This window comes from Sparus aurata, chromosome 8 (assembly GCF_900880675.1).
Source record: "Sparus aurata chromosome 8, fSpaAur1.1, whole genome shotgun sequence".
In the NCBI taxonomy this organism is placed as follows: domain Eukaryota; kingdom Metazoa; phylum Chordata; class Actinopteri; order Spariformes; family Sparidae; genus Sparus; species Sparus aurata.
This window is the reverse complement of record NC_044194.1, coordinates 36864854-36888791: the sequence shown is the minus strand read 5'-3', so window position 1 is coordinate 36888791 and position 23938 is coordinate 36864854. Positions and strand designations below refer to the sequence as shown.

Genomic DNA, 23938 nt, shown 5'->3' with positions numbered 1-23938 from the left:
AGTTTTAGCTTTGCCACCTTATGAGTAAATAAACTGCATTTCAAGGAACAAGCACCAGCGAAAAATTATTGGTCATTCATCAGCTGCTGATTGTTTTCGTTCTCTCTTTTGCTGCATCTGTGCACACCTCTGGTGAACAGATTGCTCAGAGTTAACTTTGTTTCCAAGCCATTGTTCATTCAGACACTTGTGTTGCAGTAAGGACGTACACCCCAGTGATCAGCTGTGATCCCAGTGATCATTATTGGATATGTTTTATGATAACAGTTGGTTGTGACGGTCAGTGCTCGGATTCAATTCCCTCTTGAATCTGTTTTCTGGTCTGGTTATTGGTCTGTAAGAAATTACATTGTTTTCCTATCTGTGATCAATGTGCTGTAAAGACAGGAGCAGGATGTCTTTACTGTTATTTAATATATTCTATGGATGAATGGAGGGATGGATGAATGGATAGGAAGATATTGTTTATGAATTGATGGATAGATGCTTGAGTGGAGGGTTGGATGGATGGATAAGATGTTTTTTTTAAAAAAAACAAAAACAGGTTTTTTGTATGTTATTTTAAAGGCCCCTCTAGGGACGGGCATTGGAAATTAGCTAAGGCTATAAATGCTATGATGCTTTCTGTTGGATTGTTGTACAACCCACATGATCTGTATCTGTCCCTATTAAATAAACCAAGAGAATGTGAGAGGAGGAGGGGCAAATGTCATGTTGCTTGAGGTGTCAGAAAGCCACAGTTGGGGCACATCCTCCACATTGGAGGATACAGAAATGTAGATAAGATGACGTTTTACTGTTCCATCTAAAGCATCAAAGTGTCACTGTCCCGGGAAAGACAGGATACACCCAAACATCAAAGGGTCATTGTTATGGAAAGAAAATGATTTATGTCTGTTGTAAATGAAGGTAACCTCCTCTCTGTTTCTGTACTTAAATGGTAACATTTTAGACAACTGGAGAGAATGCTTTTGCCTTCACTCCACGCTGTGTGTTATTAAAGAGATCTGATTCATACGCTGAAGTCTGAAGTTCTTCAGAGACTTAGCAACTCTCAAACCTCTCAAGGAGAATTTCCACTACAGGTCCCTGATTCCAGGGTTGTGCTCCGTTGAGATTACTAATAGCTCATAACCAAACCTGTCCTACCTGTGTAGGACAACAACATCAACAAAGACAAAAACCTTTTGGAGGAAAACTGTGGTCAGAAAAACAATTTGAGTTGTTTTGCCATAATGAGCAGCAATATGTTTAGATAAGAGAATGTGGGGCCTTTAACCCCAATAACACATACCTTCTACTAAGCATGGTGGTGGTAGTATTATGCAGAAGGGTTGTTCCAACAAGGGTACCTCACGATTCGATTTGATTTCGATTATGGGAGCTTCGATTCTTTGATTATAACGATTTTTAATGCTTTTCCATACAAGATTGATTTTGTCTTCATCTGTTGCTACATTTGTAAATTAATAGCCTATCAATTAACTCAGTTCCTCTAAAACTACACTAATTAAGTAAATAAACAGGTTTTTGGAACATTTGACTTGTATTTTTCAAAGACACAAAATATTAATTTTATGACTATGTAAACATTTGCACTTTGACCTACTTAACTTTGACCAGGGAAAGCTCCACTTGCACGAGAGCCCTCTCTATTGGCGGAAAACACTGAAAACAGTCAAGCCCTGGATTTAATGAGCTCATCAATTCAGTAAACAAGATATGTACCTCCATCAAATTTATTTAATGGAAAATGGAAACTTATTCAGTCTGTAATATGAATAGGATAACTTAACAAAAAAAGCTGCCATAGGGAACAAAAGTGCATTCTTCAAAATTAAATAATTCAACTTATTCAGTCTGGAATATGGACAGGATAACTTAACAAAAAAGCTGCCATATTCCAAGGGAACAAACTGCATTCTTCTAAACAAAAGTGCATAATTCAACTGAACTTATTCAGTCTGGAGCTTCAGTACAGTGAGGTGAACACAACACAAACACAGTAGAGTGGCACTCACACTCATCTTAAAGTAAACTGTCCATATTCCCTCCTCTCCCTCTTGTCCCCCTACATCCTCCTGTTGTGGGAGAGAGGCAAATGTCCACATTGTGCTACTCATCTTCATCAGACTCTTCATCGTTAGTGCCAGAATCTTGGACACACACATTCTTGTACGAGAATACCTGCTAGCAGGCTGCTAAAGCTGTTGCCATTTTGCAAAGAAACTAACGTTACTGCCCCGTTTGTTGTGGTCCCACTCACTCAACAGTCCAGGCGGCATGCGCGCTAAGGTTCCAGTTACGTGTTTTTTGTTCCGGTCTTGCGGCAAAGCATCGATGTGAATTAATCGATGCCAAATCGTCACACAAAGCATTGCGATGCATCGCCACATCGATGAATTGCATCCACCTCTATTATGCAGTGTTTGCCGTCATTGGTGCTGGTGATCTAAAGAAAATTAACTCAAGACTGCCATGACACACAGGGTCTTTACAGTGTTAACTTTTGACCGTGACTGTATGCATACTTGCTTCACTTGTCAGACGGTGATTGAATCATTGGCAATCAACCTATTTAGTTGTTTAGGTATTAGGACATGTTGCTCCCACAGTTCAACTTCATTCGTGCTCCACCCTCTAAATGGCTTCACTATTGGTTTGTTCTCTACAAGGCTCTGCCTCAACATCTCAAAAAGAATTACAGATTGCCTGCCCAAACAGGGTGTAGAACCCTTCCCACATAAAACCCCAGTGCTTGTCAGCCTGTTTTACTCAGCCACCTTGACAAAAAGGATTTTCCTATGAGCTTTGCTGAGTGTCAGAGAAAGAATATTTTTTATTCTCTCTCATGTCTTCCTACACAGGTACCTGCGTTGTGCAGTCGGAAGTTGTTGCTATCAACAATGCCTCCTTTAGTTTTGGTGTTCTCTGGCTCTGCACATATTTTCCATATATGTGGGCAGAGGAGTGAAACCAGCTGATTGGTTGATTCATGTTGTTTCCAGGAAAAAGATGGAAACTCACTCAGTGTTTGGTCCTTAATGGAGAGCCCTCTATGTAAATGTCATGCATAAAACACACCACAGCAATATCAGCGATATACTCTTCCAGTTGGGCGTTCTTGGTGGTGGAGTTAAAGAGTAAGGCTGTCATCTCATTTCAGCTCCTACAGACTTACCTTGTCAAGACTTACTGTAGTTTTGGGATGATTATTTAATATTTTAGATGTGGCAGTTCCTTTTTACTTTGTATTGCAGTGGTGTGTTTTGTGATTAAAAGAACGTTCCAATGCTGAAATAGCAGGTTTCCTGTAGGTTTTACAATATGTATGTATATTGCAACAATTAACCAATTAATTGATTCGTTTTTAACTATTAAATTGATTGCCAACTTATATGATAACCAATTAAGTGATTTTAGTAATTTATAAAGAAAAGTACAAATTCTCTGATTCCAGCTTCTTGCATGTGAAGTGCTTCTCTAACCCTCTCTGACGGTGAACTGAATATTTTCATTTGAGGAGGTCAATTTGTGTTAGGCAGGAAACACTTCTCCACATTTGACATGTTTTCTGACACTCAATAGATAAACAGCTAATTTAATAGTCAAGAAAAATAATTCACATCAGTGATGAAAAGAAATTGTAGTTGCTGTCCCAATGTAAATACTTGGTAAAAATCTGTTAAATGTTAGTTAGTTAAATGTTATTGCCTTTACTCTATATACATACAGACAGAAATCAGTGTGATCAGTGCCAGATATCAGCATGACATCTGACCTATGTCATCCAGCCTATTGAACACACATCATTGATAAAAGAAGCTGCCGGAGTACACTTAATCACTCATATGGTTCCCTGGTATTTTAATACACAGTGTGTCTGTTTGTGTATGTACGCATGTAAACTGTTAAAGGCAACTGATAACTCAAGAAAGCAGACATAAAGAATCATCTGCTGCTGAACAACAAACGATGGGATTATAGATCGAGATTAAACCTGTCTGTGTTTAATCTGTTTAAATCTCAACCAGAGACCCTGACCCTCCACAATTTGCTCTGACACAGAGTCTTCTACAATCCCTTGGTATTAATCTTTAACCAGTCAGGGATATTAGTGAGGGCTGCAGTCTTAGGGAAAGTGTCAGCATGGGGAAGGATGGTAGTTTCAGTGGGATACACAAATTCTGACGGGACAAAATATCGATCATACTCTAATATTGTTGTGAAAATTAGATAAAAAGCTTTTACATGCATTAATGACTATATATCACTAACATATGAGAGATGATTTGTTTTTATCCTATCATATTATACATTGAATCGTTTGCCTGAACATACCTCAAAAACCTCTACAAACTATTGAAAGCATAAAATACCATGGAACCACAAAGCCATCATACAGCCCAGGAAGGCTATTACTATCATAATGTAGTTAAACAAGTCCTATATCAATTTAACCTGAAAGGCCGGTCAGAACGGAAGAAGCCAATGCTCCAAACCACCATACAAAAGCCACAAAATGACGGTCCTCTTGTCTGATTAAAAAAATTTAGCTTTTTTTAATTTGCAAGAATATCTATAAAGAATATAAAGAATATCATCCCAACTGGAAAGGATACCCCATCCTTCCCAGTTGGGATGATATTCATGATGCCACCCTGGCAGCATCATAATATGGGGGTGCTTTTCTGCAGGAGGGACTGGGGCACTTCACAAAATAGATGTGGAAAGACAATTACATAATGTGAATATATTGAAGCAACATCTCCAGACATCTGCCAGGATGTTCAAACTTGGTTGCAAATGGGTCTTCCAAATGGACAGTGGCCTCGAGAATACTTCAAAGGCTGTAACAGAATTGCTTGAAGGACAATAATGGCAATGTGTTGTAGTTGCCATCACAAAGCCCTGACCTCAGTTTAAAATTCAAAATAAAACAAAGTTTGGGCAGAATTGAAAGGGCATGTGTTAGCAAGCAGGCCTACAAACCTCAGTTTCACAAGAAGAGGCTAAAATTCAAGCAACTCATTGTGAGTCTTTATTGCTTTTATAAATGGAATCATGGTCAGGAAATTTACAAATAAAGATATGTGATTGCAGACTGAATCAGGTTGTCCTCCAGTCCCTATATTTTGCTGCCATCATTTTACCCTCTACCTTTACAAGCCTTCCAGGGCCCGCTGCTGAGAAGCATCCCAACAGCATGATGCTGCCACCACCAAGCTTCACGGTGGGGATGGGGTGTTTGTGGTGATGTGCAGTGTTTGGTGTCCACCAAACATAACGTCTAGTCTGATGGACAGGAAGCTCGATTTCGGTCTCATCAGACCAAATAAGCTTCTTCCAGTTGACCATGGAGTCTTCCACATGTCTTTGGGTGAACTTTAGTGGAGATTTAATAAGGTTTCTTTGACAGTGGCTTTGTCTTTGCCAGTACCATAATCTTACTGGTTACTAATGAATTTATTTGTATGGAATGAAAGAACCAATGGAGGGAATAAGAACTTGAAAGATGAATTAATCCAATAACACAAAGTAACACATAACAAATACACTTTTTTTCACCAAGTTTAGGATTATATAACAGTGGAGCATATCTAAAAAAAATAAATGCTAATAAAATTCAAATCAGAAGTAAATCATACTGGTTAATATCAAAAACACTAATGTGGTACTGGCGTTTCTTATGTCATTGTGTTATAGGTTATTACCAAAACTAATTTTCTAGCAGTGTGGTATCAGGTAAATTAGCAAATTTTGAAGCAGTATAGTTTCATAATATCAAAATGGTCACGTTCTGAAACAAAATTTACACATTTAGGTAGATAGTTAATTCACCATTTCAGACACTTAGGGTGAATAAGGAGGAGAGCAGGACAAAACACACTCAAAAAGGAATGCCACAATTTATGGCCCTAGAAAGGTCTAATGGTCCATGTATGAGGATGTGGTCTCTGACTGCAAAGTTGTAAATAGGGGTGATGATGCTTTATTTCTCAGGACCTTGTCTTTCTTGACATCTTTTCTTTCTTAAGGTCAGAGGTCATTGGGTTTTTGTGTGTCTCTGAACAATCCAACACATGTATAGAGAGCCTTTCAAATAAACCAGGGTAAGAAGAGGAAAGGGAAAGAGACATATGACCATCGTGAAGTGTGAAATTGTAAAATTATATGAATATTGTAATCCAAATATTTATAAATTCCTCTTGCACATGCAGACAGAGTAATCGATACAGATTTACTCAGAGAATAATATTTTTCAACAGAATTGTAATAATGTTCCTCCAAACAAAAATGAAGAAAAAATATTCAGATGTCCTGTTCCACTTGATTAGATTATGTAGATAAACCTGTGATGGGGCTTTGCAAGTATGTGAATGACCCTATCTTATGCTTTTAGCACCTCTCCCATACCCTATGTGAATGAGTGCAGGGGTCACACAAGTGACATGCAGTTCTTGTAAAGCTTTGAGGTGCTCATTATCCTGCTGCAAGATAAAGTCAGGTCAAGTCATGGCTAGACTAAAGACTAAAATGCTTTCCAGTAACTGGATCAAGTTGCATCTAAAGTACAATCAGGAAGACCCAAAGTGACCTCACCAACAGAAGAGTAATATATTAAGCTAAGTTCTGTGAAAGATAGAAAGCAACTTCATCACAGAAACAGAATTAAATAGGTAAACAACACAAGGCTACAATCAGAGTCTTCAAGCATGCTGTATTCCCACAACCTATTTGGTTAATTATGATCAGTTCTGTAAAATCTAGATCTCGGTGAAGGTCTGGAAAGTGCACTGCCAGAGTTTCCTTTAATTCCTCTAATTGTTTACTACAATATCTTCATGTTAAAACTACTGTATGTATGGTAGGTCTAGGCAGCCTAAATCATGGTGATTGTCATGACTTAGTATGAATCCAAGACAGACAAGGTACCCGGCCTTCTAGTGTCAGAGATTTTGTCTTTGAACTTCGTTTATATGCTGCATATATCAATATGTGCATTTTTAATTTCTATAAGACTGGGATGGTTTCCAGGATTTGATAGCCCTTTATATTTTCAACACGAAAGAGCTCCATGTTCCCTCAATACAAGTAGGGCAATTTTCATACCTGTGGTATACATGTATATGAAGAGCAGCTTTCAAAAATAGTCTTATTAAAACGCATTTCAGTTTTTATATTAAAAACATGTAAAAAGTGGAGTACTATCACTAAGCTATTAGTATTAGCATTTCTCGTGCTATCATTAAACGTACATAATATGTTGAAGTTTTTCTATGGGGGTGCAACATTTTGTACTGTAGGCTAAAGTATTGAGTTCATCACTTCACAACAGTCATCAGGGCAGTTTGTCAGACCATTATAATGTTTTAATACATTTAATGTGAAAAAAAGATTCCCATGTCTGTGAATATTTTTTTTTTTTTCAAAAGACATTGCAATATAAATAATGAACTGTTCTCTCCATCCCTCTGTGTGTCTTCTTTAAGAGGATGAACCTATAGTTTTTGCAACCAACTCCCTCCAGAGGCGTAAAAAGGGGCTAGGCTTAACCGCACTGCGCACCACCGGCTCAGGCTCCACCCACTCAAGGAACAAAGCAGGCCTTATGATTGGCCTGCCACAGAACTTCAGACAGATCTCATCCATTATTGATGTGGACATCCTACCTGAGACACACCGACGTGTACGTCTCCACAAGCATGGTACACACAAACCACTGGGCTTCTACATCCGTGATGGGGTGAGCGTGCGGGTGACACCACAGGGTGTGGAGAAGGTGAGATAAATGATTTCATTTGACCCACTTACCAGTCTAGATTACATTACACCTTTACATTTTTACAAAATTAATGGTAAATTGATAAATGATATTGATAAATTAAATACAATAAACCCACCCTTTATCAACCAATGAGATGACTTATTGGAGACATTTTCAGGAAAAAGTCTCTCTTTAAGAAAAGAACAAATATGCAGTGAGAAAAGGGGGGTCATTATATTTAATGTCCATCTGTCATCTTTTGAAAAATTACGTGACAGCTTAATGTGGAGAATTAAGCATTTGATGGCAGTTTATGGATCTAATTGGGGGAAAAAAACTATACTCTGTAGCATAAGAATGTTTTTGAAGTTGCTATTTTAGGGTAAAATATCTACATATTGTTGCCCTAATACTGTTTCTTCAAGACAGTTCACAGTGGATCATTATGTTCTCTAGATGTTAGATGAAACATACCTGCTACGATCTAAATCCTGGCTTTCACAGGCTTCAAGTGCCCCCATAAATGTTCAGTCAGGTTGAGGTCACGTGATTTTGGAGGAGTCCATGACACTCAGGTCTCCTTGATCTTCTTTGGTCATCAAGTGATTCTTGTAAAGCTCTGAGTTGTGTTTGGTCTCATTATCTGCAATATAAAGTCAGGTCAACTCATGCTTAGACGTAAGGGTTCTCAAGGGATAGTGAATGGACCTCCAAAGTACAATCGTGCAAACCCAAAGTGACCACACAAGATCAATACATGAAGTTTACTTCCAAGATGGATAGAAAAGCAACTTCATTGACTAAATACAAAATATTACATACCAAAATTAAAAACACACCTATACCCAGTCAGGTTAAACAACACTGCATATTTTTTGTGTATATCAATAGACCAATCATTGACTGCCAGTCTCGTGTGATTGAGTTAAGCTCTTTATGTACACAGGAATGTTGCTACATTTTTGTCTTCAATTTATTGAGAAACTGTTCATAATTTATGAAAGGGGAGGGGTGCTGCAAAACAGGACACACTTCAATTTTTTTTTAGTACTGGGTGGGATTGTCTATTATTTTGGCTTAGGGGAAGGACACAACTTTAAATGGTTCATATTTTGAATTTGTTTTCTTTTTAAAAAGCTTTTTTTACCTCTGTACAACCCTGACATGATGCGCCTATTTACCACTACGACTTCTCCCCCAATATGTCCCAGATGGATATTTGCGATGCACTTCGTTTGGCAGCGGTGTGTGTTGCCCTTGAGAAAGCCAAGCATTCTATAACATCACAAGAAGCTTTGTGGAACACTGTCAAATCATTCTAGGATTACATGAGTCATTGGGTTTTGCACAACCTTTTGGAGTCCATTCCACTTAAATGCTTGCTGCCATTAAAAAAAGAGGGTGACATATCAAAAACTAAGATACAGTATGTTCTTAGTGTGTATATAATGGGTGTCACAATTTTAAATCATAAAATCAATACAGCTCTAGAAAATTTAGAGTTATCCTATCCACTGATGAATGTGGTTTTAATGTGGTTTATTTCCCTCACATTGACATTGTGGTGATGTTAACTGCTGAAGAGAGATTGTTGTGCGTTGTTGCTGATGAATTCATGCCCTTTACAGTGGAGATTTTGCAGTCAGCTCCTTAGTCACAGATACATAATACTTTCTACACTACACAATCTCTTCATCTACTGTAAATGTAGTAGTAACAGTGTGTTACATCATGTTTAAGTCAGAAACAGAGTGCCGAGTGCCAAATGTGAGCATAATTTCCATTTGGCTTGTACAACTCTGACGATTTGTACAGAAAATAATTTAATAAAAACTCTGCAGAGCATTTTGGTGTTGTTTATCTTTATAAATGTATTCATGTTTCTCTCCTCTGGCTGTCAATATACACTAGGCTATATATCGTTTTCAATCGTTTTAAGGTACATTTACAAGAGATTAAAAGTACCGGGGCAGTTAGTTTTTATAATTATATTGTTATTGTAATAATCTGCATAACAATCATAATAAGTGAATATTTATGTCTATAAGACATTATTATGCCATTATTATGTTTTATTGAAGTAATTGAAAAGCATGGACATAAATGCTAGCCATACATGAAAAACATATATCAGTCTGCCTCAATAAAGGCACCTCTACGTAAACAATGAGTCATGTGTTTGAACATTTGTAGACCGGGAAATTGTAGACCCAGACGGTGAGGTAATGACCTGAAGCCAGATTGTATAATGATGCCTCACACATTTGAGTTAATTAGAAATATCATCTGTTCTGCAGTCAACCAATACTAGACAACAAATAAAGAAAAACAAGGTTAATAATGTGATCAGAAATATTGGGGCATGCTGACTTCTGTTTGTGTCAGAGATTTTTTTACATAAAATGTAGGTTCTCAGGTTGTAAATCATGTTGCATAGAGATGTTACATTTGTATATTTTCTTTTTCCTTTTTCCTTCTGTAGGTTCCAGGAGTGTTCATATCTCGTTTGGTACGTGGTGGGCTAGCAGAAAGCACAGGACTGCTGGGTGTTAATGATGAGATCCTTGAGGTCAACGGCATTGATGTAGCAGGAAAAACTTTGGATCAGGTAGTGTCCAGCATTAACCTTCTTGGCGATCTGTCAAGCGATGGCAAAAGTTTCAATATGTCTCCATAATGGTTTTCAGTTTGTGTATTTAATCAGGTACTATATGAGGCATTAAATAAAGATGGATGGATGTTTACAACATTCATTAAAATCTTGCTTTACCTACTTTGTATACAGTTTTCATTGTAATCTGTTTTTGTTAGAAAGGCTAAAATATTCTACGTGGTGTTCTGTATTAATATTATTAACCACATTCGTTAACCTGTCAAAATCTTACCTGCACAGTTGATCATTGGTAGCTTCAGTTTTGCAGTAACAACTGATTTAATGTTACTGTTTTAATTTAAGGCTTTTCTCACTTTTCTTATAAAATGGTAAGTCAGTACAGTGACTTTAAACTTAACTAAGGCAGGTGGAAACCAGTAGAAGATTGTACATGGCATAAAGTGGTGATATAAGCACAGCTAGGCTACCTGCTTTGGGTGCAGGTTTAAAATTTCATATTTTTCAAATCTGAAGGAGCAAAAATTGTGATTCATGTGCATGACTTTGACTTTGTTGGGGAAATAAATCCTCCATCCACCCATCCAAAGCTAAGATCTATCTATGTATCTGTCATTTCAGGTTACAGACATGATGGTGGCCAACAGCCACAACCTCATTGTGACTGTCAAACCAGCTAACCAGAGGAATAATGTGGTGCATCGTGGGAGTAAAACCTCAATGGGGAACTCTGGCTCTGTGGGCTCAGCTGGATCTACCAGCTCTGCTCCATCGCATGACTCACCAAGCCCTGCCTCTCAGAGCAATCCAATTACTGCAAGGTATGACAGGGATAGAACACAGAGAATGTTTTTTTACTTAAGCTGCTGATAAAACATGTAGTGTACCATAGTGTATGTTGTGCCAATTTTTTGTAAAATATTACTGCAAAACAAGACATTAATGTTTTCTAGGAATGTTACGTATACCCAGTAAAAACCACATTTAGAAATAAGCAGACAGCTTAAAGATTCAGTAAACAAATGAAAGTGTCAGAAGTCAAAATGTTATTCTAAGCAAAGAGGGGTTTGATTAGGCAGACCCAAAGTGCCCACACCATCAGAACTGTTCATACAGCACAAAGAAACACAAAGGGCTTCACACAATGAGGAAGCACTTGTGCAAGGAAGCATCTTGAGTGAAACACATAAATAAAACACAGTCATTAATGAAATACAGGGACAAAAGATTGTCATTGAAGAAATACTTTATAAAAACAGTATAATTAATACAAATAATTACAGAACAGTGGCACAACAGCACGCACCCAGACAGGCACAAAACCCGCAAGTCAACCCCAACAACCCATACCACCCCAGCACGACCTTGCCTAGGGGTACATTCCCTGCTGCAGTCAGGTCTTTAAAGACCCCTGTCAGAAGGCCTGAGATCCAGACCTGAGACCTACAAGGTTCATAGGCAAAAAGCAAATCCGTTGAATTGGTAGGACAAAGACAATTAAGAGCTTTATAAACAAGTAAAAGCATCTTGTAATAGAATGTGAATCTCACAGGTAGCAAGCAGTGTTGCTGTATGTATGTATGTATGTATGCTTTACATTACATCCAACTGAGCATACATTACACAAACACTGTGCTTGCTACCTGTGAGATTCACAATCTATTACAAGATGCTTTTACTTGTTTATAAAGCTCTTAATTGTCTTTGTCCTACCAATTCATAAATTAATTTAATTCTGATCCTCATCAACACATGCAGCTGAGTTTAAGTAATTGAAATTGAATGATTTTCTTTTTAGGGAGAACAAAAAGTAGATCATTACAATAGGCAGTTCAACATGTAATAAAAGCATTACAGCATCTCTGTGTTGGCTTAAGTGAGAAACAACCACACACTGAGAAATGTTTCTTGGTTCTTTCTTGGTTATGTTTCTTTTGTGAGGCTCATAGCTCAGATCTGGATCAAAGTTAACTTCCAAGTTTTTAACTTTTTAGAGGGGTTTAATGCTAGTGCATGCAGTTTTACATTGAGTTTGTCTCTCTGGCTTCCATTACTATTATATTATGTTGGGACCCTCACCACATGGTTCTAACAATAGAGCGGCCTGCACCACCCCTAGTGTTCAGTAGATGGCACCTGATTGTCACTAGGTTTGAAAACTCCCATCTCCCATTGTCTGAGAGCACACCTGATGGCAATGTCAGTTTACTCGTGCAACTGGATAAGCAGGGAAGATAAAAACAGCTGCACACCAGTTTCCAACCAGTCCCTTTGTAACGTGTTGCTGGAAGCATCAGCTTTTGCCTGCGCAGGTATTACAAAAAGAGAGCAAAAAACGTATTTACTCGCCTAGGTATAACCTTTAACCTTGCAGTTCAAGCCAAAACTGCCCATTTTTATCAAACACGTTCTGGATCCAGAGGTGAGCTGTGCAATCCCAGTCTCTCATCACTGCAGAAGGAGGATGTCCCCTCAAAGCGATCCGCTTTTACCCGTTTTCTTCACCCATGTCGACTCTGCTGTTTCAGCAGCCGCCGTCAGCCCCACAAGACACTGCAATGTCCTTTTATTCAATAAAGCGAGCTTGATAAAAGGATGGACACATGCCAAAGCCCCCAACATTTCGGCCACAAGTGAGGCTTATTTAGTGTCTGGGCAGATATTAGAATGTAGCATGCATTGTATGCTGCATTGTTTGTGACTTTTTGGATCTATTTACTTCTAGTTTTACACTGTAAAAAACTGTTTGTTGCTTGCTGTTCTTGTGCTCATCACAAGCTGATTTGAGCCTCTCCACTCTGTGTAACTTAACTGTTAATTTTGCCACCATGTGGGGCGCCGTTTAGCTCAGTTGGTAGAGGCTCTGCAGCGGACCCGGGTTTGACTCCCATCCTGGGTTAGCATTTAGAAGCTAATGAGCCAGATATTTTTCTCAAGAATTAGTACAGAACAAAATTTTGGACTGAAATTTATCAGGTGGACAAAAAGAGGGCAAAGGAACAGATTGAATCAGCTTTAACCGATTGTATCATATGTCATATCAATGTGTTAAGCTTCTGTATAATATTGTCATTTCTAAATGAACTCTATTATCATTATTTGCTCTATTGTTACTACAGCAACAGCATTGCAGAGGGTGACAGTGATGATGAAGATGACGATGGCGACCTTATTCTTGAGAATGACTGCCTGGCACCCTTTGACTCCCAACGGGTTACCAACAGCAACAACACTAACCTCAACAGAGACTCGCCTAGCAATAGACCGCACAACTTCACTGTGGTTAGGCCCCTCCCACAGAGTTTGTCATTGCCCAATAGCATTGGAACAAACTTAAGTGACAGCTCCATGATGATATCCAATCAAAACGGAAATCCCACCCACACATCTAGTAGCAGTCAAGAGAGCATGAGAGAGGATGGCAACATAATAACACTGTAACCATTACTACACCACAGCTTTGATGTAACAGTGATGTAACAATGAAAAATACAGAAAGATGTGCTCCTGTCAGTCAGATAATGGACTGGATGGGCTCTGACTTTCTGACAGCACCTTCTACTAGCTTCCTGCTCCTTGGATCATGGGCGTTCATCATCCACAGGCATAACAAGACTGACTAGTATATGTCAGCAAGATATGACTGAGGTAATGTGTATGACTGAACAGTCATGGTTTGTATGCAAAACAAATCACAAACATCCATGGAAATTGTTTAAATGCTGTAATGTATTAACACATCAGTTTGGACTTACAGGGATGAACAAGAGTGGGGAAAAATTGCAAATGCTCCTGTAAAAGCCAAAAGACAGTTTGCTGTCAAAATGGTTGATTAATCATGTTTGCTCTGAAATTGTTTGTGAAGTTCTACAAAACCTGCACACCTACCATTGCACCAATCAGAAAAATCAACTTCTTATTGAATAGCTGATTTGTTGACTATAACAAGACAATGGAAGAATAATATCATGTAAAAAATTAATGGCTCTGTTTTCATGGCAGTATAACAGCCAGCACAACAGCACTCTAGCAGTTTGGTATTTTCCTGACTTTAAATTGTCTTTGCCTGTTTGTGTGGTATTTTGCTCTCCAGCACAGAGAACACAGTGTAGGCAGGAGAATACACAAGGCAGTAAAAAGTTAATGTTTGATATTTTGGCGGAAATTGGTCCTTCAACCATCTAAGAACCATGTCTGTTTGTAGAAAAAAGTCACTCTGCTAGCGATCTGATGATTATAAATAAAAACATTTAATGAACTACTATTTAATATTTAATCAGTTGATTATTTTCAATTGGCATGAAAAAAGAAGATACAGAGAAGCTGCAGAAGCATTGGCAGTGTCTACCAAAATGAAGTCAATGGCTCAAGTTTTTCTGGTAATATAGGAATATGACAAGTGTTGACTAATGTGTTTGTGGTTTAGCGAGAAAGAACAACTGTAGCTTTGCTCAGAGCAGACAGGTGTTAGTGATCGGAACAGAGGGAACATTTTGCAGTTGTTATCTAGTGGCAGTAAATGTACATTACAGGTTACAGCTTGACCACAAATAAACTACAGCTCCCCTTCACCGAAGAATAACTCATTTTAGAGTGACCGCTATCACTATCCCATGCTCATTATCTCTGCCAATGGTTGATCTTGATACTACTGCAGTCTGGTTGTGATGGTAATGGACTTCATCTGAGTGTGAGGACTTTAAAGGTGGATAGTCAGTAAATCAATCTGGATGTAGCAGTAATCATATGTTTATACATTTACAACAGCCAATTAGAGAAGTGCCGTTTAGAGCACAGCTGCTTCAGAGTTGTGAGAGAGATTTTGGAAACAGGACATTTGGTTCCATGATGAGCATCAATTCAAAAACTGTACTGAAGACAAAGATACATTTTACAGCCTGGCATTGCAAATATGAAAATACAATTATTTGCGAATCTCAAATATCATTATTGAGATATAAGAAAACAAAGAGGTGGGGAAGTCATGTACCGTATGTGTTAAATCAGTGATAAAGTGAAGTGATTATTTAAATGATTTTCACACTTAATGAAAGAATCTAAAAAGCAGAGACATCAGTCCCCCTTCCCTCAGCCACACAAACTTACATACATACTACATACACCATGTCTATACACAAAATACACTATTAACCATCATGGAGAGTCAATATAGGAAATAGGAAATTCCTGTCATGTTTGAATAGTGTGTGTGTGTGAGGCCAGGTCTTTGTTGTTGGTGGAGCTCGGGGGATATTGCCTTACAGTCAGAAATGTCGGCTGATTGCACTCTTTCTTGACTGTCCTTTTTTCACATCCACTTCCAATTACACCAAAATAATTTTGGTCTGACTGTCAAACCGAATCTGTATCACAACTTTTTTTGAAGTTTATGTTTTGGTTACATGATCAGTATGACGATTTATCCATTTGACAGCACATAGCAGAATGTAAACATGTGAAATCAAAATGGTATAATGTAGGCAAAGCATGCACTGTTGTGGTAATAACAGGGTAACTGAAAATATGAAGACCAATATGTTAGCAGTAAACCTCAGTCAGTACAGTCATGTTAATGTTCATTTCCACAACAACTACAATAATATAAAATTGGTATGATCAGAATGAATCTGCGTGACGATGTGTGTAAAGTAGATTCTATGTACAAACTTGTAATGAATCAACTGCTGTGCATGATTCTTAGAAGACAAAAATACTTCATTCCATATTTAAGGCCAGTCCAATACGAATCCAATTTGAACAAATTCTCTTTCCCAGCCTGAAGTTATTGGTAGGTGGTTGATGAAATGTTTGGAAAATTTGTCATACATCAAGGTTAAACACCCAGACTTTGAAGCACACTGAAACAGTTCTATAAGGTGATGAAAAACTTTAGGTGAGTCCAAGAGTACTCCATATGTTTTGAGAGCAGTATGAAGTCCCCCTAACGTGGGTTGAAAATGTCCCCAAGAACACAAATACCCTGGTTAGCCAATTGGGGGGAAATGACAGGTGTGGAGTCAGACAAAACAAAGTTATATTCCAAACAGGGGGCAAGTTGTGAAACTTAGACGCGAATTGTAAGTGTGTTTCTGTTTGATACCTCTGCGATGAGCTGGCGACTCATCGAGGGTGTACCCTGGCCTACGCCCATCGAGTAAACTGGATTTGGTGTCAGTCCCAGTAAGCCCCGCAACCCCGTAGGGGGAAAAAAAGCGGCAACATCCCGCGACCCTCACGGATAAGCGGAAAGAAAACGGAACGGAACCATGCAGACCGGGAATTTAATATAACAGACACTCTGAAGCAACTGACAGTGAGGGTAGCGTTCACTTTCTAGCCAATGGATTTGAGGGCATTAAGAAAGTTTTGGTCCAGTCAATTGTGTAGCCATTGGGTGTATGACCCAAAATGTTCAAAGTGACTTAATACATGAGAAATAGAGTTGGTCAAGTTCGATAGGAACAGTAAAATGTCTTCAGCATAAACAGAGATAGAGTGAGAATTTTACTTTCACTGAGATACTGCTGATTTTAATGTGCTGATGTTTTCTAACAGTGTGTGCTAAAGGTTCTAAAGAAAGTGCAAATTGACCAGGTGAGATGAGAGGGGATCTGTTCAGTGCACGCACTACGTTAACAAAAGTGAGACAAAAGACAAAGCGCTCTAAAACTGCCCATAAATAGTCCCAATCCACATGGTCAAAGGCTTTGTCTATATCCAGAGAAATAATGACAAATGTCTGTTTTTACATGGTGCTTTTTTCCAAAATATGTAACAGCAGAAGGATGTTATCTGAAGCCAAGCCCCCTTTAATAAAGGTGCGTAAGGGATGAGATACAAGTCTCCAGTTGTCTTGATAAGACTTTTGCATACAGTTTGAAGTCACAGTTAAAAAATTATATGGGCCTATAGCTGAAACATACCATGAGGATTTTACCCTTTTTTAAGAGAAGGAAAGTAAGCTCAGTGGAATATTCAAACCAAAAGTGAAAAGTTGACCAGGCCCACTAATTCCTGTAGGACCACGACCAACTCTGGAAAAATACCTTAGAATCCTAAAGATTTTGCTTTTGGCATTGAGTCCAAGGCAAAAAAATGTGTTATTTTGTGAATGTTCATCAATCACCATCCGCATTTCTGACCATGTTTATGGATCAATGTTGTATGGATTGCTTGAGTCTCCATGCCAAATGTTTGCTTGTTTTTTCTGCATTTTGATTGATATTTTGGCAAGTTCTGAGATCTAAGAACTCAGCTTTGGATGTTGTTAATGATTTAAGTCCCTTTCACATATGCACTGTTATTCTGGATTTAGCTGGATTTAGAGTTTACCCAGAGTAGCTGTATGTGTAAACACAAATGTCTGCATTATTTGCCACGGACCCTGCCAGCTCCCTCGTCCTGGGTGTCCGGGTGAGCCCAAATATGTTTAGAAATTGAAACACGAACATGTTTTTTATTGAAATGAACCTAGCAAACAGCTGGATGAAATTTAAGGAAAACCTGAAGAGTGCTTGATTGAAAGATAATTCAGGTGCACCTGACCTGAAGCTATAGCTTATCAAAGTCCATTGTCATCACTGCTTAATGCGCGCACACACACACACACATATCCAAAACACAATTACATTTTACAATCTAATGTATGTTATCGTCAAATATAAATGTAAAATTATAAAACAATTGAGATGTTCAATCTCAAGGTGGAAGGTTGTTAGTTGCCCACCATGGCTTTTTTTTTTTCATTTGCCCCTAGCAGGCTTATTTGTTGTGTACAACAAAATTGAGGAATGATACAATATTCTTATCCAGCGTGAGATGAAAAGGTCATTTATCTTTGTGTGACAAGGTATAACAAAGTATAGAACAGGAAAAAACTGTTAGCCTTGCTATTATTCCGTCTAACTCCCAAACTATGATATTTATGCAGTTTAGTTTGCTGAATAAATGTAGGTATAGACAAACCAAGAAATTATATGATCAAGAGCTGATAGCGTTTTGCGCTATATCTTAACTGATCACTGTTTGGAGTTGCCAGATATAGAATAATAATAATAATAACAAATAATAATTTAAAAGAAAAACTAAATGCACAATAATTCTGACAATGTTTCAGTTTGGTGTCTATAATAGTCAAGTAGTATGGAGCTGATTTTGAAAGCAGCCAAATTACTGCAAGTCACTGCATATTAACTATGTCAATAATGTGTTGTGGGAGACTTTTTCCGGATCATCTGTAAATAATCTGCTCACAAGTCACTGTCACCACCCACAACCATTTTATGCAGTGTGGTTTATGTGACACAAACCAAACACCATACTTGTAATCTATTTGCTGATACAACTGTATTCACTGTGTGTCCTGGACTGTGGCCAGGACATCACTTTACTGCAAGGCAGCCTTTAAAACCAGGAAAAGACAACACTCATGGAATATCACAATATCCAAAATCTTAGATGGTATAGTCTCATACCACAATAACATTATATTGTGTATTGCACAGCCATAATATATATATGTTGTATGTTTTGTGGGCACAACCAACTGGGAGGATCCCCCAGGATATACCCAGAACTTGCTGGAGGGATTATATATGTCACTGTGTCCATGTATTTTCCGCGCTGGCACGCCAGTAGTTATGTGGATGATGATTACCAGAGCTGAAGTGGGGGCAACCTGCTACAGCAACTAGAAGCATGGTCACATGGAGTGTTTGTGTAATTACCTCCAATGCCAGATGGGGTAGGCAGATATTTCACACTGCAGGTTGAACACATCTCTGTGTTTGACAAGCAAAGACTCAAATTAATAGTGACGTTCTCATCTGACTCTGGATAAGATCACAAACAGGCATGCATTTCACAAACAAACATCAGCCTGGGCCTGGATCTCATTTAACTGAATCAGATTAATACTTGTTACTTTGATGAAGTGCATGTCAAAAAGCACAAAGAAATGGTTTAACTATTGAAATGATAGATAAACTGAGTTCACACTGGTTCTCCCCCCACTCAGCACTTTCTGTGGATGCAAGACAGATTTAAGTCTGGAGAGAATGTTACATCTCCCTCAAAACCGCATAACTGATTACTGATATAAGTAAAAACTAAACAGGAAACCAAAATGAGTTTGTGATAATTAATTACAACCCCCTCAATGTCATATCACGGCTTCACTTTCTATATGAAGCCTGCTTATATTATGTTGGCCGGTCAGTTTGGACACACTCTGGATGGTTGTGTGGTTAAACTGAAACTGAGTTCTCCCTTGATTTTACACAGTTTTAGAAAACAGAGGAAGTGCCTTTTTGAGTAAGTATACCTGTGTTTCATTGGATGTAATTCCTGTGTGATGATCAGTACACATCTGAAGCACCTCAGTGCAGCAGGTTGTGTCAGAAGAAGGTTTATATTAAACATGTGTGCTACTGATAACCTGCAGTAAACACAGCTGGTTTCTGTAGGAATCTGTAACTAAACTGTGAATGTCATTTGGAGTTGAAATCTATTGATTATCAAAAATAAAGTATGATGGAAAGTGTATTTATGTATATTTGTGTCATCATCATTGTCAACCAGACTCATTGTTTTCCTTCATCCTTCCTTGTTTCCTCATTTCTTCCTGTTTTTGACTTTTCACCTTTTCTCTCCTTTCTTCCCGTCATTCCCTCCATTGGTCTTTATATTTTCACAAAAAAAAACTCTTAAATGTCAAACGGAAAACAGATTTCTACAAAGTAATGTCAAAAATCTAATCTAAAATAAGTGTCAGTCAGGACAATGCAATTTTACTCAATCCTTTTCTCCAAACTGCTCCAGCTCTGTCAGGTTGCACAGGGACCTTCTTCTAGTCCAGCCACACATTCTTTATTGGATGGAGGTCTGGGCTTTGACTGGGCCACTCCAGAGCATTCACCTTGTAGTCTGTAAAACTTTTCTGTGTAGCTTTGCAGTATGCTTCAAGTTATTGTCTTGCTGGTAAATAAATCTTCTCTTAAATCATCGTTCTCTTACAGGTGAGGATGGTTAGTTTGTGGTGTCCCAGCACATATTTCGAGGCATCAAATATTTGATATCATTGCCGGATTTGTCTGAATAGATAAATAAATCTCACCACCCGAGAAGCCTTTCTTGTTGTGGGGAAGCCCTGTGAGTCGATTACCGAGTGCAGTAGAGTTCTGCAGCTCGATGATCATTACTGCGGGACTCTACTGCACTCGTTAATCGACTCACAGGGCTTCCCCACAACAAGGGAGGCTTCTCGGGTGGTGAGATTTGTTTATCTATTCCGACAAATACGGCAACTATATCAAATGTTTGATGCCTCGAAATATGTGCTGGGACCCTATTTCTAATGTTGCTGAAGTTTGGTGCTGTTCTGAGCATTATTTGTGGCTTTTTGATGGCAGTTTTATATTTGGACCCATTTACTGCAATGTATTGTAGTCGTGCAGTCGTTTCTGAGGATGCTAAAACTATGTTAGCTAGCAGTCTGCAAACTTTATCTCTCGAGAGGGAGTCTAACACAGTTTCACGGTGTGTTAGAACATGGATTAAATTTACACCGGAATATCCCTTTAAGGCTCTCAGTCAATGGCAAACCTTCTTCAAGGTTCACACATCACTCTTTCCTAGCCTGATCCCAGCCACTGTATGATGATACCTAGCAGAGTTGTTTTGGCCAGAAATATGATCAGTTCAAACTGAGTTCATATCCACTACAGGGATAGTTAAACCAAGCACTGCTGCTATTTGCTTAACTGAGGCTAATAGAAGCTGTATGGCTGGAGGAAATGAGGCTTTAAGAAGTTGAGAGAGAAAAACAGAGAGGTCACATTGCTCAGATTGAGGCTTGACGGCTCTGTTACTTTATACTTCACTCCCCTATATACTCTATAGCCCCGCCCTGCTGGAACCCCAGACTCATACATGCACATACATTTATGAAATTCAGTATGCATATGTGTCATGGCCAGAACCGTCAGTCCAACAGGAAGTCCGCATTTTGATTTTTGCCGCAATATTGACGCATTTCCATGCCTCGTACTTTAATGAACTCATCCTACAGATTTAACACCATAGAATAAACATTCAGTCATTATCATCCTCAGACCTTGAAGATGAAATGTTATCAAAATCTTTATCCACCGTCATACCTGGTAGGCATGGTGGTGCACTTCATTTTGCTTTGCCATAAAGCAGGAAGTCCTTATAACTTCTACACACAATTTCCCATCTACACCAAATTGCTCACACATGTAGAGAGTGTTGCCCTGAATACTGTATGCATCAATACTGTGTCATATCCTTTGCGCCACCCACTGGACACAGGAAGTCAGACAAACATCATCCAATTTAGATGACATCTACTGCTTGTTTTCTACATATCATACACTACAACATGACATGCAAGGCGAGCGTGCCTTTTGACGGCGCCGCAGCCCGACATGTAAGGAGCAAGGGCCTGTTCATCACTGCTTGCAGCTTTAATTCTACTTTTTACCATCCTACATTTTTTTTACAACTGTTATTACAAGTTACTTTCAAATTGTGTTTGATAATGCTAATAAATTCATCAACTAAATTAGTATGTAATATTATAGATTAAGATAACTTTATTCACAAGATACCCAGGAGATAAACTATAAACAGTAAAACAGTAGTAGTAATGATATATTATTCTTAAATGTACCATTCTGCATAATGAGTACTTTCAATTGATGATAGAAGTATAATCTTAAAGTATAAAGGTGAATCAAACAAGCCCAAAATGGGCCCAGAAAAGTCACCAGCTGTTATCTATCAGAATCATTCAGAAACATTTGAGAGGCCATGCTACAAATATGATTCACACAACTTTCTATTATCACCAAAATTGATTGTTACTGTATGTATATTTTTGATCCAGCAGATTTGGTCACATTTTCAGAAGACCAATAATAAATTCTGATTTGAAGCAAACTACGTACTATGTGTTCCTGTTATTCATCACAGAATAATGAGAGCTGTACAAATCATTGGAACTCAAGACTGCGATGATATACAGGTGCATCTAAAAATGTTTTATATATATATATATGTATGTGTGTGTGTGTGTGTGTGTATGTAGATGTTATCAGACTCACATGATTACATGTAATCGTGTGAGTCTGATAACATCTACCTGAAGACCAAGGAGTCCTGCCTGTCATTGAGCATAGTTACCAGACCTAAACCCCATGGAATATTTATGGAGAATCTTGACTGAGAAGTCAAGCAGCCTGTAACCCTTTTCACACAGAGATTCTGTATTATTGCCACAATTAAGGTCATACCAAGTAAGATTGTGTGATCCAAACTAATTCCGCTACAGCTGATAAGCAGTAGTACAGCTGTACATAGTTTAGAATATACATATAAATATATATTTATATAACACCTATTACATGTGATGCACATCAGTTATTGAAGTTAAGGCTCAACTCAAAACAAGATGTTTCCGGCAGCAGTTTTTTTTTTGTGGCAGAGAGTAACCCTCTTTAGCTTTTTCTCTTTGCGGACCTTTCACATTTACAAAAATGCTACATAACACAATAAAGGAAAGGCAAAAACCCAAAATGCATTATATGATCTCTTTAAATTCAAGGACTTTTTTCACAGATTGAGCTTTTCATCTTAATTGTTGAGCTGATATTACCATTTGTAAAGACAGAAATAGTATAACATTTTAAACAATGCAAAATAGAAGTACTTTGACTCATAGTTTGACCCTATACTATTTATATTTTGATTATATATTATTGCTTGAATAGTGGCTTCAATGAGCTCTAATTGTTAAAACGTCATCACTTCTCCAAGAAAATGTGTGACTGGCCAACATAAAATGTGGCTCTACATTACAGTAATGTTCTCAATCACCTATTTGAACTGTATCATTTTAATGTTAGTTTCTGTTTTCAATTAAAATACTTTGCATAGATTTAAAAGCAACCTTATATAGGCACCTTTTCATATATCCACTGTAGTATGGTCTAACATTGACAACATGTTTTTATCAGGTTAATAACTGTAATAACTGTAATAATTTGTTCCAGCTGATAAAAGTGTTGTTACCCCTATTCTATCTCACAACACTGTTTTCCTCACAAATGCCTTTTATTAGATGACCTTCTCCAGTGAAATACAACAATCAGAAATTCTATTGACTGCTGTCCTCTAGTGGTTAAAAAGACACACTGCAGCCAGAAAGAGTGCGACAAAAAGATGTAAACACCATCTTTCATCATTTATTCAGAGCATCTTGTCCTTTTCAATTGCTTTATACACAGCAGGCTGGAATCTGTACATAGAACAATAATAATTAATGCATGGAAAACACAAATAGGCAAACATAATTCACTTAGGAAATACATTTATATTTCATATTTCAATATATATATATATACTATAACAACTCAAGCAGATCTTTCATGATAACTTGCTGATGGTCCAGTTGGGATGCAGCAGCACTTGTGTCACTTTCAATTGAGACTGGAGCCTGATTGCTGTGATCTAAACTGAAGTCTGTTATTTTGAATATG

The 23938-nt window shown here is 38.0% G+C and overlaps 1 protein-coding gene across 1 annotated transcript in view; it reads left to right on the top strand.

The window, feature by feature from the left end:
* pard6a (par-6 family cell polarity regulator alpha) overlaps positions 1–19922 on the top strand; it is a 60030-nt gene extending 40108 nt beyond the window's left edge. Inside the window, exons 4-7 of the mRNA XM_030425888.1 lie at positions 7494–7783; positions 10251–10376; positions 11001–11200; positions 13499–19922. Of these exons, the coding sequence (XP_030281748.1) occupies positions 7494–7783; positions 10251–10376; positions 11001–11200; positions 13499–13820 (938 nt within the window). The 3' untranslated portion in view covers positions 13821–19922. The remainder of the gene's footprint in view (positions 1–7493; positions 7784–10250; positions 10377–11000; positions 11201–13498) is intronic.
* Positions 19923–23938: the final 4016 nt, after the last annotated feature.